We start from the raw sequence: 14,769 nt of genomic DNA, 5'->3' as shown, positions 1-14,769 counted from the left end.
GCAAGTGTTTAAAGCAGTGGCTGTCACCTGCAGGCTGGACGGGAGGTCAGGGAGGAATCGGAGACAGCGTTAACATCACCTGTGAAGCTTTTTTCTAGCAACTACACCCGCCCACCCAACCCAGAACCTCCCAACGGTGTTGAACAGCCCCATGGGGCCTAACAACCCCCTCCCATTTCCAGAACAGAGATCCACTTTAAAAATTTGTAGAAGAATCCACTTTAAAAATCTGTAGAAGAGCCCCTAAAGCTAATTTTTTAATGGCATGCTTGTGTGCCTTTGATCAGAGCTCCTTAAATTTAAATGTGCATGTGAATCCCTTGGGAATCTTGCCAAAACAGTTTCTGATTCAGCAGGCCCGGGATGGGACCTGAGATGCTGCATTTCCAGTTAGCTCCCAGGTGATCCTCCTGGTCCAAGGATCCCATGTGATGAGGCCTTATGTGGCCCTCCCGATAGGACCCGGGAGCGACTCTATACAGAGAACAGAATGTGTCTATGTGATGGTAAGAAATAAACCACATGGGACAGCTACAAAAAGCAGGACCCTCTGCCAAGTAAACAGCTCTTCAGTTCCTAATAAGTTCAGGTGTTGCTTGAGCCCATGTACAGCATTCCACAATGGCTGCTGCCAAAATCAGCCAAACAGAATTCAAATAAAGGCCCTTGGCGGTGAGGCTCACTGCATGCCATGAAGAACGCCTGTCATTGTGCAACGGAAGCATCAGGGAGCTATGGCTGCTTGCTGGCCCTGGGACCACCCAGCAGCCTCCCCATAGAAGCAGGTGTAAAGGGAACCACGCAACTTCTCTGCGGGCCTGGCTGACTGGGCTCTCCTCTAACGGTGCCTTTTGGCAGAGCTGCTCTGCTTCAGCGTGGCCCTCACATCGCTTTGGTTTTCTGGCATTCTGTAACGTGGTCCTAATGATGCTGACCCCAAAAGTATTTTTCAGAAGAGGCTTACTACAGAGATGCATTAAAAGGAAAAATAATGATTGTATTATGGCTTTGGGATTTTGGGGGGGGATTTTGTTTGGTTTTTTGTCCTTTGTTTTTTCGTGGTGTGTTTTTGGTTTTTGTTTTTCTGAAACCGCTGGGACACAGTCTTTAGGTATGGGGATAATGGTAGAAATAAATCCTTGCATTTCTCTGTTCCTGGTGATTGATAAGCTGATGAGGCCAATGAGGTGTCCAAGGAACAAAGCCAGGCTTCAATGGCATCTTCAGTCTGGAAATTTAGAAGACTTCCTTGCAGAAATGGGAAGTCAGGGTGAGTGAGAAATAATTTAACAAATGAACGTCCTTTCAGGGAACAGCTAGTCTAAATGGGCACCCCCACTAGTCTTTGCCGGGTGTGATTTCAGAATGCACACTTAAGGTAAAATTTTATAAAAGAAAATAGCTCTGGCAAATAATAGTGTGTGTCTCATAATGTTTTCACGTACCAATAAACCGTTGTTTAACTCTGAGAGAAATTTTTCCCTTTCTATTCCAAACCCTGAAGAGCTTATTGGAATTTCTTTTGATATGAAGAAATATTGTTTTCAAAGAAAAGGATGATTTAAGGCAAGGATTGCTCAGAGTTTTCTATGCACACAAGATATTCACAGAGATGCATCGGGGCTTCTGTGTTCCTGGTAAACTTAGTCCTAAACATGGGGGGTTCCTAGACTCACCATCATCATAGTGAATGAAGCTGAGATTCCACCTTATAAATAATTTAGTGACGTACTTCCTTCGTGAACCCCTTTCCTGGTGCCACTGCCGTAGAAACTTCTCTTATCTCCAGTTGCTCTCCTACCCCAGTCAGCCCCACAACCTGTAATTAGTGATCTCTCTAAAATGCAAATCTGAGCGTGCTGTTCCTTGCTTAAATTTTGTTTGTTTTTGTTTTGCCTTGGTTTTGTTTTCACTCCTTAACTGTAGCATCCTCAACCTTTAGCAAGCATCAGAATCACCCAGAAGACTCGCTAAAACATGGATCTCTGGGCCTTTCCCCAGAGTTTCTGATTCAGTAGGTATGGAGTGGGGCCTGAGAATCTGCCATTCTAACAAGTTACCTCAAAATGCTGATGCTGCTGGTCTGAGACCATGCTTGGAGGAAAACTGGCCTTTGGGGGAATCCCACCAAACTCTTCATCGGTGCATCGAGTGCTTTACAGAATTTGTCCATTGCCTAACTTCCCAGAAGCACTCACCCCCACTCATCTCTGTACCTCCACCTGCATCCAGTCCCACTGTACTACTCTGTTCCCTGAAATCAGCATCGTGGAAGGTTGTACAAGTAGCACACTGCACAAATGATGGAGGCGTCATTCACACAATCTCTTTATTGGTACCCTCTGAGGTTGACAAGTGCACAGCCTACAGCCTTACACATAGCAGCCCTGAGATCCCACGGACTCCTCCACACCATGCCTTCTTATAGATGTCCCCAGCCATACAAAATTACTTGGAACTTTCTGAGGAAACCGTTATGTTTTGGGCTTTAAAGCCTTTGCTCACCTAGTCCTTTTGGCTATAATACCCTTTATCCTCTTCTCTGCATGGGAACTTCTGCTCATCCTTTAAGGCCTCCCTCTCAAAGAGAAGATTTATGATTAGAATTGTCCTTAGAGGAGCACCTGGGTGGCACAGTCGGTTAAGCATCTGACTCTTGGTTTGGGCTCAGGTCATCATCTCCAAGTCGTGAGAGAAGCCCCACGTCTGGCTCTGTTCTGAACATGGAGTCTGCTTCAGATTCTTTTACCCCTTTCCTTCTCCCTCCCCCCTGCTCCTCCCCATGCTCACTTGTGTGCTTTTTCTCTAAAATAAATAAATAAAATCTTTAAAAAGAGTTGTCCTTAGAGAAAAAAAAATTTTTTTTCAACAGGAAAAGAAAGAATGTTCTAGGATTTGGATACAACTGTAAATACTCTAGTGTCCAAAACACTCTAAGTGTTCAATCTGGTTTTTCTCCCTCAAGTTTTCATGAATTACGGTTTTCAAAGAACTAGAGAGTTGAGAAGAAGGGAAAAATGAAGGGAGGCTAATTTCCATCAATTTTATTCTAGTCTGCACATCTCTAAGATGTGTATATTTATGGATATGGTATTTTAACAAATTACATTTTAAATAAACGTTTTCCGTGGAATAGGTAGCATTCTTAAGTTTATACTTCTGTGACCTTTTTTACTTCTTTTCTGTGATGGTGTGCACAGGTATTTATATGTATATATGTCTATATGCGTGTTCATGGGTACGCATATGTGTGTAATTGTTTTAAATTGAGATGTAATTGACGTGGAACATTCTGTTAGTTTCAGGTGTAAAACATAATGATTGGATATTTGTATACACTGTGAAATGATCACCACAGTAAGTCTAGTTATCATCTGTCACCGCACATAATGTGGTGTTACCAAAAAATGTTCTTATAATGAGAACTTTTAAGATCTCCTCCCAGGGTTCCTGGGTGGCTCAGTTGGTTAAGTGACTGCCTTCGACTCAGGTCATGGTCCTAGAGTCCTGGCATCAAGTCCCACATCGGGCTCCCTGCTTGTCAGGGAGTCTGCTTTTCCCTTTGACCCTCCCCTTTCTCATGGTCTATCTCTCTCTCTCTCCCTCAAATAAATAAATAAACTCTTAAAAAAAAAAATCTCCTCCCTTCGCAATGATGCCATAAAGCAAATGTGGCACACAGTCATTAACTACAGTCACCGTGCTCCACACGACATTGCCATGCCTGATTTTCTAACTGGAAGTCTGTACCCTTCAACCACCTTCACCCATTTCTTCTCCTCTCGCAACCACCAGTCTGTCCTCCGTGTCTATGAGGGTTTTTTGGTTTTCCTTTTGTTTGAGATTTCACATACAAGGAGGGGCCAAATGATATTTGTCTTCTTCGCATGTGTTCTTAATGGATAACCTACATGATTGATTCTTCTCAGTGGGTTAACATCGTATTGCACAAACCAGAATCTACCCTGATCTGTACATCGACCTATCACTTCATTGACTGGTTGAATTACTGCAGATTCCACATCAGACTCAGAGAAAAAAAATGTGACACAGAATATATACAGTGCTTTTCTTAAAGAAAATGTATCCTTCTGTGAAGGTGAAGTCCAAAGCTAGTATAGAGTCTCAAGTGGGCTTCTTAAAGAATAAGGTTAGAAAAGAAAAACAGCAGTAGTTTTGTATGTGGGAATTAAAAACTGAAAGAAGAACTCCTTACCCCAAATGAAAGGCATTATTCAGGAGGACAGCAACCTCAGCTTCGGGACGGATGACTCCTCATTCAATAGCACACATATACAGATGGGGGAGGATTGAATTCCTGGGTTCCTGTTATCCATGGGACCAAAATAATTGACAAACAACTGAACCTTTCAGTGATGCTCCTTCCTTGCAATGTGTCATGTGGTGTTAGCATGTAAGGGCTTCACACTTGTGTGTGCAAATCAGCTGTGGTACTTAAGAACAGAACATTCTGTTCTTAGAGCTAGTAGTCAACTAAGAGCCACCAGGGTACAGGACAGTACCATGTGTTCTAGGAATATGAAAGCTAGAACTGCCAACTTACATCAGAGAACAAAGGATTTCCTTTCTGGTTTGCTGTGGTTGATAGTGTCCTGAGCAATAGGGAGAAAGAGAAGATCGGTAGGTGAAAATCATGATATTCTAACGAACTTCTAGCTTCTTCCCTCAACAAATGGTTTAAATTTTGGTTTATATGCTCATGCTTTGTCCTTTTCATAGAAATAAAAAATTATTCATGCTCCTAATAGTGTTTGTCACAGGGCTCTTCCTTCCTCTCAGTTTAAATAAGCTGGTTCTCTCCTGAACATTCTTCTTTTTTTTTTTTAAAGATTTATTTATTTATTTGGCAGACAGATATCACAAGTAGGCAGAGAGGGAGGCAGAGAGAGGGGAACCAGGCTCCCTGCTGATCAGAGAGCCCACTGTGGGGCTTGATCCCAGGATGCTGGGATCACGATCAGAGCCAAAGGCAGAGACTTTAACCCACTGAGCCACCCAGGTGCCCCTCTCCTGAACATTCTTAATCATCATGTTCTGTATGTCATTTTCTATTGCTCATCAGGTTTTTTTGTTTCATGTGCTATATCCCACTAGGAGGAGAAAGCAGGAATGCTATGTAGTTAAGAGCTTGTAACTCACTTTTAACTTCCAGCATATATTTGTGAAGGAAGGAAGGAGCGGTTAGGGAAGAGGGGAGAGAGAGAATGTACCTACACTGACCTTCAATGCAAGGCACAGAAGTTTCCATGTGTTTTTGTGGAGTGTTGAATGTCAGTGACTTTAAAGCAGATATGAAACTGTATCTAAATGGGGGATAAACCGTCTAAGTATTTTTTATTTACTCTTGATGCTGGCCAAAGGCTCTGTCCAGGTCCATCTCCAGCGTTTCCATCGCACGGTACATGTTATGGGATGCTTCATGTGCATGATCTAGTTTGATCCTTAACAACCCTGTGAGGCCGGCAAGGCAAATGTGGGACACCTCATTTTGCAAGTAAGGGAACCGAAGCTCAGAGAGGGAGCTCAATTCTCCAGCTAGCCTGCAGAGGTAGAGGCATGTGTTTTCATGCCCTGTCCTGTGTTCTTTCCACCACAAACCACCCATTAATAATACCATTATATCCCTTCAAAGAATATAACATTGGCAAGTTGGTAGAATTGAGGCAAGTCTCCAACTGCCTTACTTCCTCTCACAAACAGATATCAATGCAACCAGTTTTGGTACCTCTTAATGCAAGTGCTAGGAGTCCCGATTTTTTTTTTAATATTTATTTATTTGACAGAGAGAGATATAGCAAGAGAGGGAACAAAAGCAGAGGAAGTGCGAAAGGGAGAAGGCAGACGCTTAACCGACTGAGCCACCCAGGCGCCCCAAGGAGTCCCAATCTTAACTCCCTGTGATCCTGTGAATTTCTGTGTTTATATGAAAAATTAAAATCATTATCCAGGTGATTTAAAAGGAAATTTTTATCCAGAAAGAATGTCTGTTCTCAGTAACTAAATGCCTTGGAATATAGCAGTGCAGTTCCTTTCAAAGTCTTCTCCTTTGACTTTTCATTTCTTCAGCAATGAAAGTGTCTTTTAGGCCATTCAGCCAAATGGCAGGATCAGTTGTGACTTGTCCTTCGTTTGGTTTGCAGACATGGCAGGAATTAGCAGAATAGTGGTGGTTTAGAAAGAGAATCTTTATGCATGAGAGGTCAGATGGACTGTGGAGATGATCTCATCCAAGTCTCCAGGGGAGTTGGCCAATCTCACACAGATAATTGTTTGCAATTTTTGCATGTCCACTTCACTTGCCATGTGCAAACCTAAGTCTGCTTGCTAGAGCAGAGAGATGGCCAGCTCTGCAGGCCGGTGGGTGGAGGTGATGGGCATTAAAAATCCAACCTGTGCATAGTTAGGATAAAAGAAGCAGAGCCTAAATGCCATAGGGTTTGCTGTACTAAAAAAATACCCATGTTTAGACGTATATCCTGTAGTTTAGAGCAAAATGTCATATTTGTTATATTTATTTTGTTTTAAAACTCTGCAATAAAACAATAAACTCCCATTTGGCTTATTGTCCTACACATCGTCTTTGGTATGTATTGAATAATTTGTCTACAGTGCTGTCTTTCTGGGAGAACTCCAAACTTCAAAGATATTTAAAACAAGTCATTTCTCTAAAGTGAGAGCAAATAGATTTTGACAGATTATATTTGAATAGGAGACAAAAATGATGCACTTTGGTCCTTATGGTTTCTTTAACACAAATGGGGGTTGCTAAGAGCTTAAGTGTTGGGTTCTTTCTGTAGTCACTCTTTTCCTTCAAGCATGTACTCCTGGAGTGCCTGGGTGGTGCGGTCATTACATATCCAGCTCTTGGTTTTGGCTCAGGTCATGATCTCAGGGTCATGACATTGAGCCGCACGTCAGGCTTCATGCTCTGCACAGAGTTTGCTTGGGACTCTTTATCCCTCTCCCTCTGCCCGACTACCTCTCTCCCCAATTCAGTAAATGAATCTGGGGGTGGGGGGGCGTGCATGAGGAAAAAATGTCCTCCAGATCATGTTGTGCATGTGCTGAATTTCCAGGGATAGAAGGTAGCATATGTGTTAGGTCGTGGTCAACTGGACTAGAGACTAGAGACTATAGCATTGGTAGCATATAGTGCTTCATTATTGCGCAAAATTAGTTACCGAAGGCAAATGACCTGTAGTCTGGCTGTAATTATGGAGTCAAAGAAAGCTGAAGGTCCACCCTGGACCATCCACTTTTGTTCTTTGACCAAAAGGGTTCGAAGATAATAGAATGGCTTCATTTGTATTTCTACTTCTCTCGTTGCTCTTCGAAATGATAAGCACCAGGAAGATACATCCAGAATGGGCAGGTGAACAGATAAGATATGGAAATCTAGAATATGGATTGTCAGGACAAGAATGATGGCAGCAATCCCAGCACTTAAAATCCTCACTTAAGGGAACCCTCCTACACTGTTGGTGGGAATGCAAGCTGGTGTAGCCACTCTGGAGAACCTCATGGAGGCTCCTCAAAAAGTTGAAAATAGAGCTACCCTATGACCCAGCAATCTCTCTACTGGGTATTTACCCTAAAAGTGCAAATGTAGTGATCCGAAGGGCACATGCACCTGAATGTTTACAGCTGCAATGTCCACAATAGCCAAACCATGGAAAGAACCTAGATGTCCATCAACAGATGAATGGATAGAGAAGATGTGGTACATATTTACAATGGAATACTATGCAGCCATCAAAAAGAATGAAATCTTGCCATTTGCAACGATGTGGATGAAGCTAGAGGGTATTATGCTAAGTGAAATAAGTCAATCAGAGAAAGATAATTATCATATGATCTCTCTGATATGAGGAATTTGAGAGGCAGGGGGGTTGTGGGAGTAGGGAAGGAAAGAATGAAACAAGACGGGATCAAGAGGGAGACAAACCATAAGAGACTCTTAATCTCACAAAAAAAACTGAGGGTTGCTGGGGGGTGGGGGTGGGGATAGGGTGACTGGGTTATGGACATTGGGGAGGGTATGTGCAATGGTGAGTGCTGTGAAATGTGTAAGCCTGATGATTCACACACCTGTACCCCTGAGCCAAAAAATACATTATATTTAATTTTTAAAAAAGAAAGAAAAAAATTCTCACTTAATATAATATACCGGTCATACAACAGTATGACCTTCTAGAAAGTACAGAAGGACCTGGTTACTTATGGTAAGAGCATAAGAATGGATGGGACCTGACCAGTGCTACCTAAGGAATGTTGCAGTGGCAGAATTTTGTCAGCATCACCCTACCTTTGGCCTCTGTGGGTGGGGATTCAAGATGAGCATTCCCAACTTGCCCTTAGTAAACCCTCTGAATCCAAATCCATTATCTAAACCTTCCGGGAGGATCTCTAACTTTAGCCTCCACAATCTCTGAGGATAGGACGAAGAGAACCTTTTTTCTACTGTGATGCATTGATCCACATTTTTCAAGGAAATTCTGAGGTACACTCAAATAAAAAGTACTTACCTTAGTTTTGTTCAAGAAAAATACATAAAATACTAATAGTAAAATACTGTTCTTTAAGTTAAGGAACCATAAATCTTTATTCAATATCTGTAACACGCTCTGAAATATGTTATACTGTAATTTTAGTTAATAGAGATTTGAGGGGAGAGATGGAAGCTGAAAGAACAGGAACAAAAAACAATGAAAGGTATAAAGGAGGCATGAGAGGAGAAAGGGTAAGGAGAGAAATTTACAAGAGTAAAGAGAGGAAAACTGAGAGAGAAAGAACAGGAAAAGACTCTTGTTTACAAGTCCTAACATCAGTTAGAGGCAATTTTCATGATCTAGATTTATTGGGCTGTGGGGTTTCAAGCTGTTTAATCATTGTCCTTTGAAATGTTTACCGGATGCTAAATCTTTAAATTAAATAGTCAACTGTCAGCATATTTTTCTCAGAGCTACCTATAATAATAACTGAGACCAATGACAGCTCCCAAGATCATTGATAAAGGTCAAATGAAACCAAGCCAGAGCTAATCTAGGCCCGAGAGGCTTTCTGCTTCACCAAGAAGTGTGTGTCCCAGATGCACAATCTTTACTAAGCAAAAAAGTGCTTCCTCCCATTGTTCTCAAACCTTAATCTTAAAATTTTTTTTAATTTATTTGATAGAGATCACAAGTAGGCAGAGAGAGGGGGAAGCAGGCTCCCTGCTGAGCAGAGAACCTGATATGGGACTCCATCCCAGGATGCTGGGATCATGACCCGGGCTGAAGGCAGAGGCTTTAACACACTGAGCCACCCAGGCGCCCTCAAACCTTAATCTTCATGTTCGGCCTTGTAACTCTCAGCCTTATAAAGAAGTCCCTACTTGGGCTGTCTATATGGTGCCTGGCTTCACAGATTTCCCACATACCTGTTCTTGGCCTTTGTCTTTCCTGACTGAAGTCCTGTTCCTTCCAACCTCTAATAATACAAGTGCTTATTTACCAATATTTGGGAGTCATGTAATCTTCACAACAACAATGAAACAGCTCTGACCATTGTCTTGGTTCTACAGATTTGTAAACTGAGACAATGAGAGGTTGAAAACCTGCCCAAGGTCACATAGGAAGTGATAACGCCAGGTTCAGAGCTCAGACCGACTAAAACCCTATCATCTCACCTTCTCGCTTCTCTCTGAGCTCTTCCTCTTTCCTGCCACATCTGACATTGTGCTTTTTCCTCCATGTAAAATGTCTTCCCTGCACCAAAATCATCGTGGATGGTCAACAAGCTCTTCTTTATGAAGACTTCATTCTTGACCGAATGAAGTTGGCTATCGTCTTCCTTTCCCACGTGGTGCTGGCCAGAAGGCCCCACATCCCAGGATGAAGGCTTTCCTGAGTTGGTTCTGCCATGGTGCTTACCGTATAAATGGTATTTGTTGTTGTACCCAGTGCTGTATTACCTCTCATGGGTAGGTCTGCATTCGTGCTTTCAGTTGTAGAATAAAACTTCTAGAAACCACGAATTCTGTCTAGCATATGTGGCATGTCAGGCGATTCACTTAAAGAAACACAAACCAGGTGGTTAAGAGAGAAAACTGAGAGAAGAGAGACGGTTCCCAAAGCGATTCCAAAGGGTGGTTACCAACACAAGAACAAAGGCACGGGTTGGGGGGGTGGATTTTTCTTTTCTTTTCTTTTCTTTTTTTCTTCAAATTATTTAGGCCCCGGAATTTAAATGGGTACTACATTGCACTTCTAAGTGAAATGAACTCATAAAAAGTGAATGTGTTTGCATTAATTAGAGAATTTTCAGCTATAAAGTTACCTTCCTGGAATATCTTTGAGCAGTTCATATCACTGAAAAAAAACAGTGAATCCATATGTCTCCCAGCTGCCTAGGCAACGAAGAGAGGATTTGCTAACTTGGGCCTCCTTCTCTTTTCCAGATCTTGGCCATCGTGTCTATCCTGTTCATCGTACTCTCCACCATCGCTCTGTCTCTCAACACTCTACCAGAGCTGCAGGCAACAGATGAGTTTGGCCAACCCAACGACAACCCCCAGTTAGCCCACGTGGAGGCTGTGTGTATTGCTTGGTTTACCATGGAGTACCTTTTACGCTTCCTGTCCTCACCAAACAAGTGGAAGTTCTTCAAAGGCCCCCTAAATGTCATAGACTTGCTGGCCATCTTGCCATATTACGTCACCATCTTCCTCACAGAGTCCAACAAGAGCGTGCTGCAGTTCCAGAACGTGAGGCGTGTGGTTCAGATCTTTCGGATCATGCGGATCCTCAGGATCCTGAAACTCGCCAGGCATTCCACAGGCCTGCAGTCCCTGGGTTTCACCCTCAGACGGAGCTACAACGAATTGGGCTTACTGATCTTATTTTTGGCCATGGGGATAATGATATTTTCCAGCCTGGTATTTTTTGCAGAGAAGGACGAAGATGCTACCAAGTTCACCAGTATCCCAGCATCGTTTTGGTGGGCCACCATCACCATGACCACCGTGGGCTATGGTGACATTTACCCGAAAACACTATTAGGGAAAATCGTGGGAGGCCTCTGCTGTATTGCCGGGGTTCTGGTTATTGCCCTTCCTATCCCAATCATTGTGAACAATTTTTCTGAGTTTTACAAGGAACAGAAACGCCAGGAGAAGGCAATTAAAAGGAGAGAGGCTCTTGAGCGGGCCAAGAGGAACGGAAGCATTGTTTCCATGAACTTAAAAGATGCCTTTGCGCGCAGTATGGAACTGATAGATGTGGCCGTGGAGAAGGCAGGAGAGTCGGCCAGTACCAAGGACTCGGCTGATGATAATCACCTGTCCCCAAGCCGGTGGAAGTGGGCCAGGAAAGCTCTGTCGGAAACAAGCTCCAACAAATCTTTCGAGAATAAGTACCAGGAGGTTAGCCAGAAAGACTCCCACGACCAGCTGAACAACACTTCTTCCTCCAGCCCGCAGCACCTGAGTGCCCAGAAACTGGAGATGCTGTACAACGAGATCACCAAGACACAGCCTCACGCCCACCCGAACCCAGACTGCCAGGAGCAGCCCGAGAGGCCCTCTGCGTACGAGGAGGAGATCGAGATGGAAGTAGTGGTGTGCCCGCAGGAGCAGCTGGCCGTGGCGCAGACCGAGGTCATCGTGGACATGAAGAGCACCTCCAGCATTGACAGCTTCACCAGCTGCGCCACCGACTTCACAGAGACCGAGAGATCGCCCCTGCCGCCGCTGTCCGCCTCCCACTTGCAGATGAAGTTCCCACCCGACCTCCCGGGGACGGAAGAGCACCAAAGAGTCAGGGGGCCCCCATTTCTAACACTGAGCAGAGAGAAAGGGCTCGGGGCCAGGGATGCCATCCTGGAATACGCTCCAGTCGACATCACTGTGAGCCTTGATGCCAGCGCTTCCCAAAGTGGGCTCCACGGCCCTTTGCCGTCAGACGGTACCTCTGAGAGCCCTAAGAGTTCGCTGAAAGGCAGCAACCCCCTAAAATCCAGATCGCTCAAAGTGAACTTTAAGGAAAACAGAGGTGGTGCCCCGCAGACCCCGCCCAGCACAGCTAGGCCACTGCCCGTCACCACGGCTGACTTTTCCCTCACCACCCCGCAGCTTATCAGCACCATCCTCCTCGAAGAAACGCCCTCCCAGGGAGACAGACCCTTGCTGGGCGCCGAGGTATCCGCACACTGTCAGGGACCTTCCAAAGGGCTGACCCCTCGGTTTCCCAAGCAGAAACTCTTTCCTTTCTCGTCAAGAGAGAGGAGGAGCTTCACCGAAATAGACACTGGCGAAGACGATGACTTCTTAGAGCTCCAGGGGCCCAGGCAGGACAAGCAGGCGGACTCCAGCCCTAACTGCTTTGCAGATAAACCTAGTGACGGAAGAGACCCTTTGAGAGAAGAGGCCTGTGTGGGCTCTTCCTCCCCCCAGGACACAAGTCACAACTGTAGGCAAGACATTTACCATGCTGTGGCGGAAGTAAAAAAGGACAATAATAGTCAAGAAGGGTGCAAGATGGAAAACCACTTGTTTGCCCCAGAAATTCATTCCAACCCGGGAGACACAGGTTATTGTCCCACACGTGAAACCAGCATGTGACTAGTTACAAAAGCAATAATAATAATAACAATAACAACAATAATAAAAACTTGTTTCTTAAAATGCGGTAATAATGCCTGTGAACTAAAAACATGGGAAGCCCCCTCCCACAAAAAAGTGCATAAAATGTTATTTTTGCATGGCATGAACAGTTTAGTTTAAGTACTGTTAAAATAAAGAGTCAAGACTGCATTTTGTAACAAACAGAAATGACTGAGGAACAGTGAACAAATAAAGAGAGCTCTATTAGGAACCAGTATTCTGCAATGTCTGACATTTTTGATCCTTTCATTTCAAATTGTAGTCAGATTTCAACTTTTAACTTTTCTGTTACAATGAATTTTAGAATTTGCACATGAAAGGATGAAATGTCACTGCATGCATTCGTAATTAGGAGGACCAAAGTGCTTTGAGCTTGCAAAATGCGTAACTTTGTAAATAATGGGACCCGGGATGCAAAATTGTCAAGAACATATGGAAACAAGTCTCTGAGACACAGATACTTCCTTCACAGCTACTGCCTGGAGGAGCTGTACAGACTTCCTGTTGCAAAATTGCAACCTCTTCTTAAACCATCTCACCTATCTTGCTTTGGGTTATAAAGCTCTTAAAAGTCACTTGTTTAAAGGAATACAGTATTTTTATTGTGATATAATTCATAGGGTGCATTTTTCTTTTGTGCTTCTGCTTAGTTGTGGCACTTGTGGTTTTATTTATAAATCATGAAAATAGGCAAGATTTAATGACCAGATATCAACAAATTTGGAATTTAAGCTTGAAATTTTGCCAATTATATATCTAATGTTGCCACAGCCTAAAACCCTGAAAATATGTCAAAGGTTATATCATACAACTAAACTTTCTTTTTCTTTTAATGAATTCCACATTTGGAAATTTAGGTGGTTTTTGTTATTTGTTTTTTAGCTGTATGTTGACCATTGAAAGATGACAGTGTTTTCCACTTGAAGCCAACATAAACTTTTCTATCTGAAGAACTAAAGATAGAATGTAGATATGCCAAAATGGGAATTCCAAAAAGTGACTTCTGACAAACTGAAAGCTAAGTCTTTAAGTCAGACTGCCACCCCTCTCACAGTTAGTTAGGTTCAGAAATGAGTTACCATAAAAAGAGCCCTAGGCTGGTAACGGTAGCCCAGTAATTCCCAGTGTGGGGAGGGAACATGGCTGCTTAAGGAGCCCTACAGAGGCCAGTAGGTACCAGCAATTAGAAACACCCCTTCATGTTTCCAACGTCCCACGGATCACCAGGACTACCCTTGTGGAAAGCCACATCCAGCCATCCAGCATTTTCTACTGAAAACACTGAAATCCGGAGGAGTTGAGACGCGTGCTGGCACTTATCCTGTTGGTGAAGTCTGTGCTAAGTACCCAGGTCGGTTGAATCCATTTTGCTTCACAGGAAATGAAGGCTCTGGTTCCAATCCACGACTACCAGATGTGTGATTCTGGATAGGCCTCGAAAAACCTCCTAGTTCTGTTTTAGCCCCAATAAGCCCAAGACAGAATTCTTTCTCAGCTTAAGACTTCGTGGTTAAGACGATTCCTTGGTCTCTCAGGAATGTTCAAGTTTTGCCTCAGCATAATGCATTTTGTACGTGTGTGTGCACATGCGTGTGTGAGCATGAGTGTGTGTGTGTGTGTGTGTGTGTAGTTCATGGAAAGAGTTGGGAAAATTCCGGACCAAATTTAAAGCACAACATTTGTTTAAAGAAAAAAACAAATTCTAAATTGTATTCTATTTTTTAAATTACCATAAAAACACTGGCAAAAGACGAACCAAATGTTTAAGGTTTTAGGAACAGAATTTATTAACAGAATCTGGTCATTATATCTCAGATAAGAAAACAGTTTTGTTCTTAGCTGAAATCCAAGCATCCCTACTGCTAAAAACAGTTTTAAATATTTTTCACTGTGCTTAGAATTTCTTAATGGTCTTCATGTTTGTCTCAAGACATAACCTTGAAGGGTTTATGGTCATTAACCATTGATTATTTACAGTACTCATACTTATTTCAGTGTCTAAAATGAAATATTGATCTGTTTTTGTAAATCTAGAGTGTTGGGATTTTCTACATGTAGTTTTTCAAGTCAACAGGTATGTCTGCTGTTAGATGAATAGCAAATAAGTT

General features: G+C 43.1%; 1 protein-coding gene across 1 annotated transcript in view; it reads left to right on the top strand.

Annotated features, from left to right (window-relative positions):
* Nucleotides 1–13,285, top strand: part of KCNB2 (potassium voltage-gated channel subfamily B member 2) — a 393,955-nt gene extending 380,670 nt beyond the window's left edge. The window contains exon 3 of the mRNA XM_045996346.1: nucleotides 10,460–13,285. Coding sequence (XP_045852302.1) covers nucleotides 10,460–12,619 — 2,160 coding nt within the window. The 3' untranslated portion in view covers nucleotides 12,620–13,285. The remainder of the gene's footprint in view (nucleotides 1–10,459) is intronic.
* The last annotated feature ends 1,484 nt before the right edge of the window (nucleotides 13,286–14,769 follow it).

The sequence above is a fragment of the Meles meles genome, chromosome 1, assembly GCF_922984935.1.
Source record: "Meles meles chromosome 1, mMelMel3.1 paternal haplotype, whole genome shotgun sequence".
Classification (NCBI taxonomy): domain Eukaryota; kingdom Metazoa; phylum Chordata; class Mammalia; order Carnivora; family Mustelidae; genus Meles; species Meles meles.
Note: the sequence above shows the minus strand (reverse complement) of the source record. Positions and strands in the feature narration are given on the sequence as shown.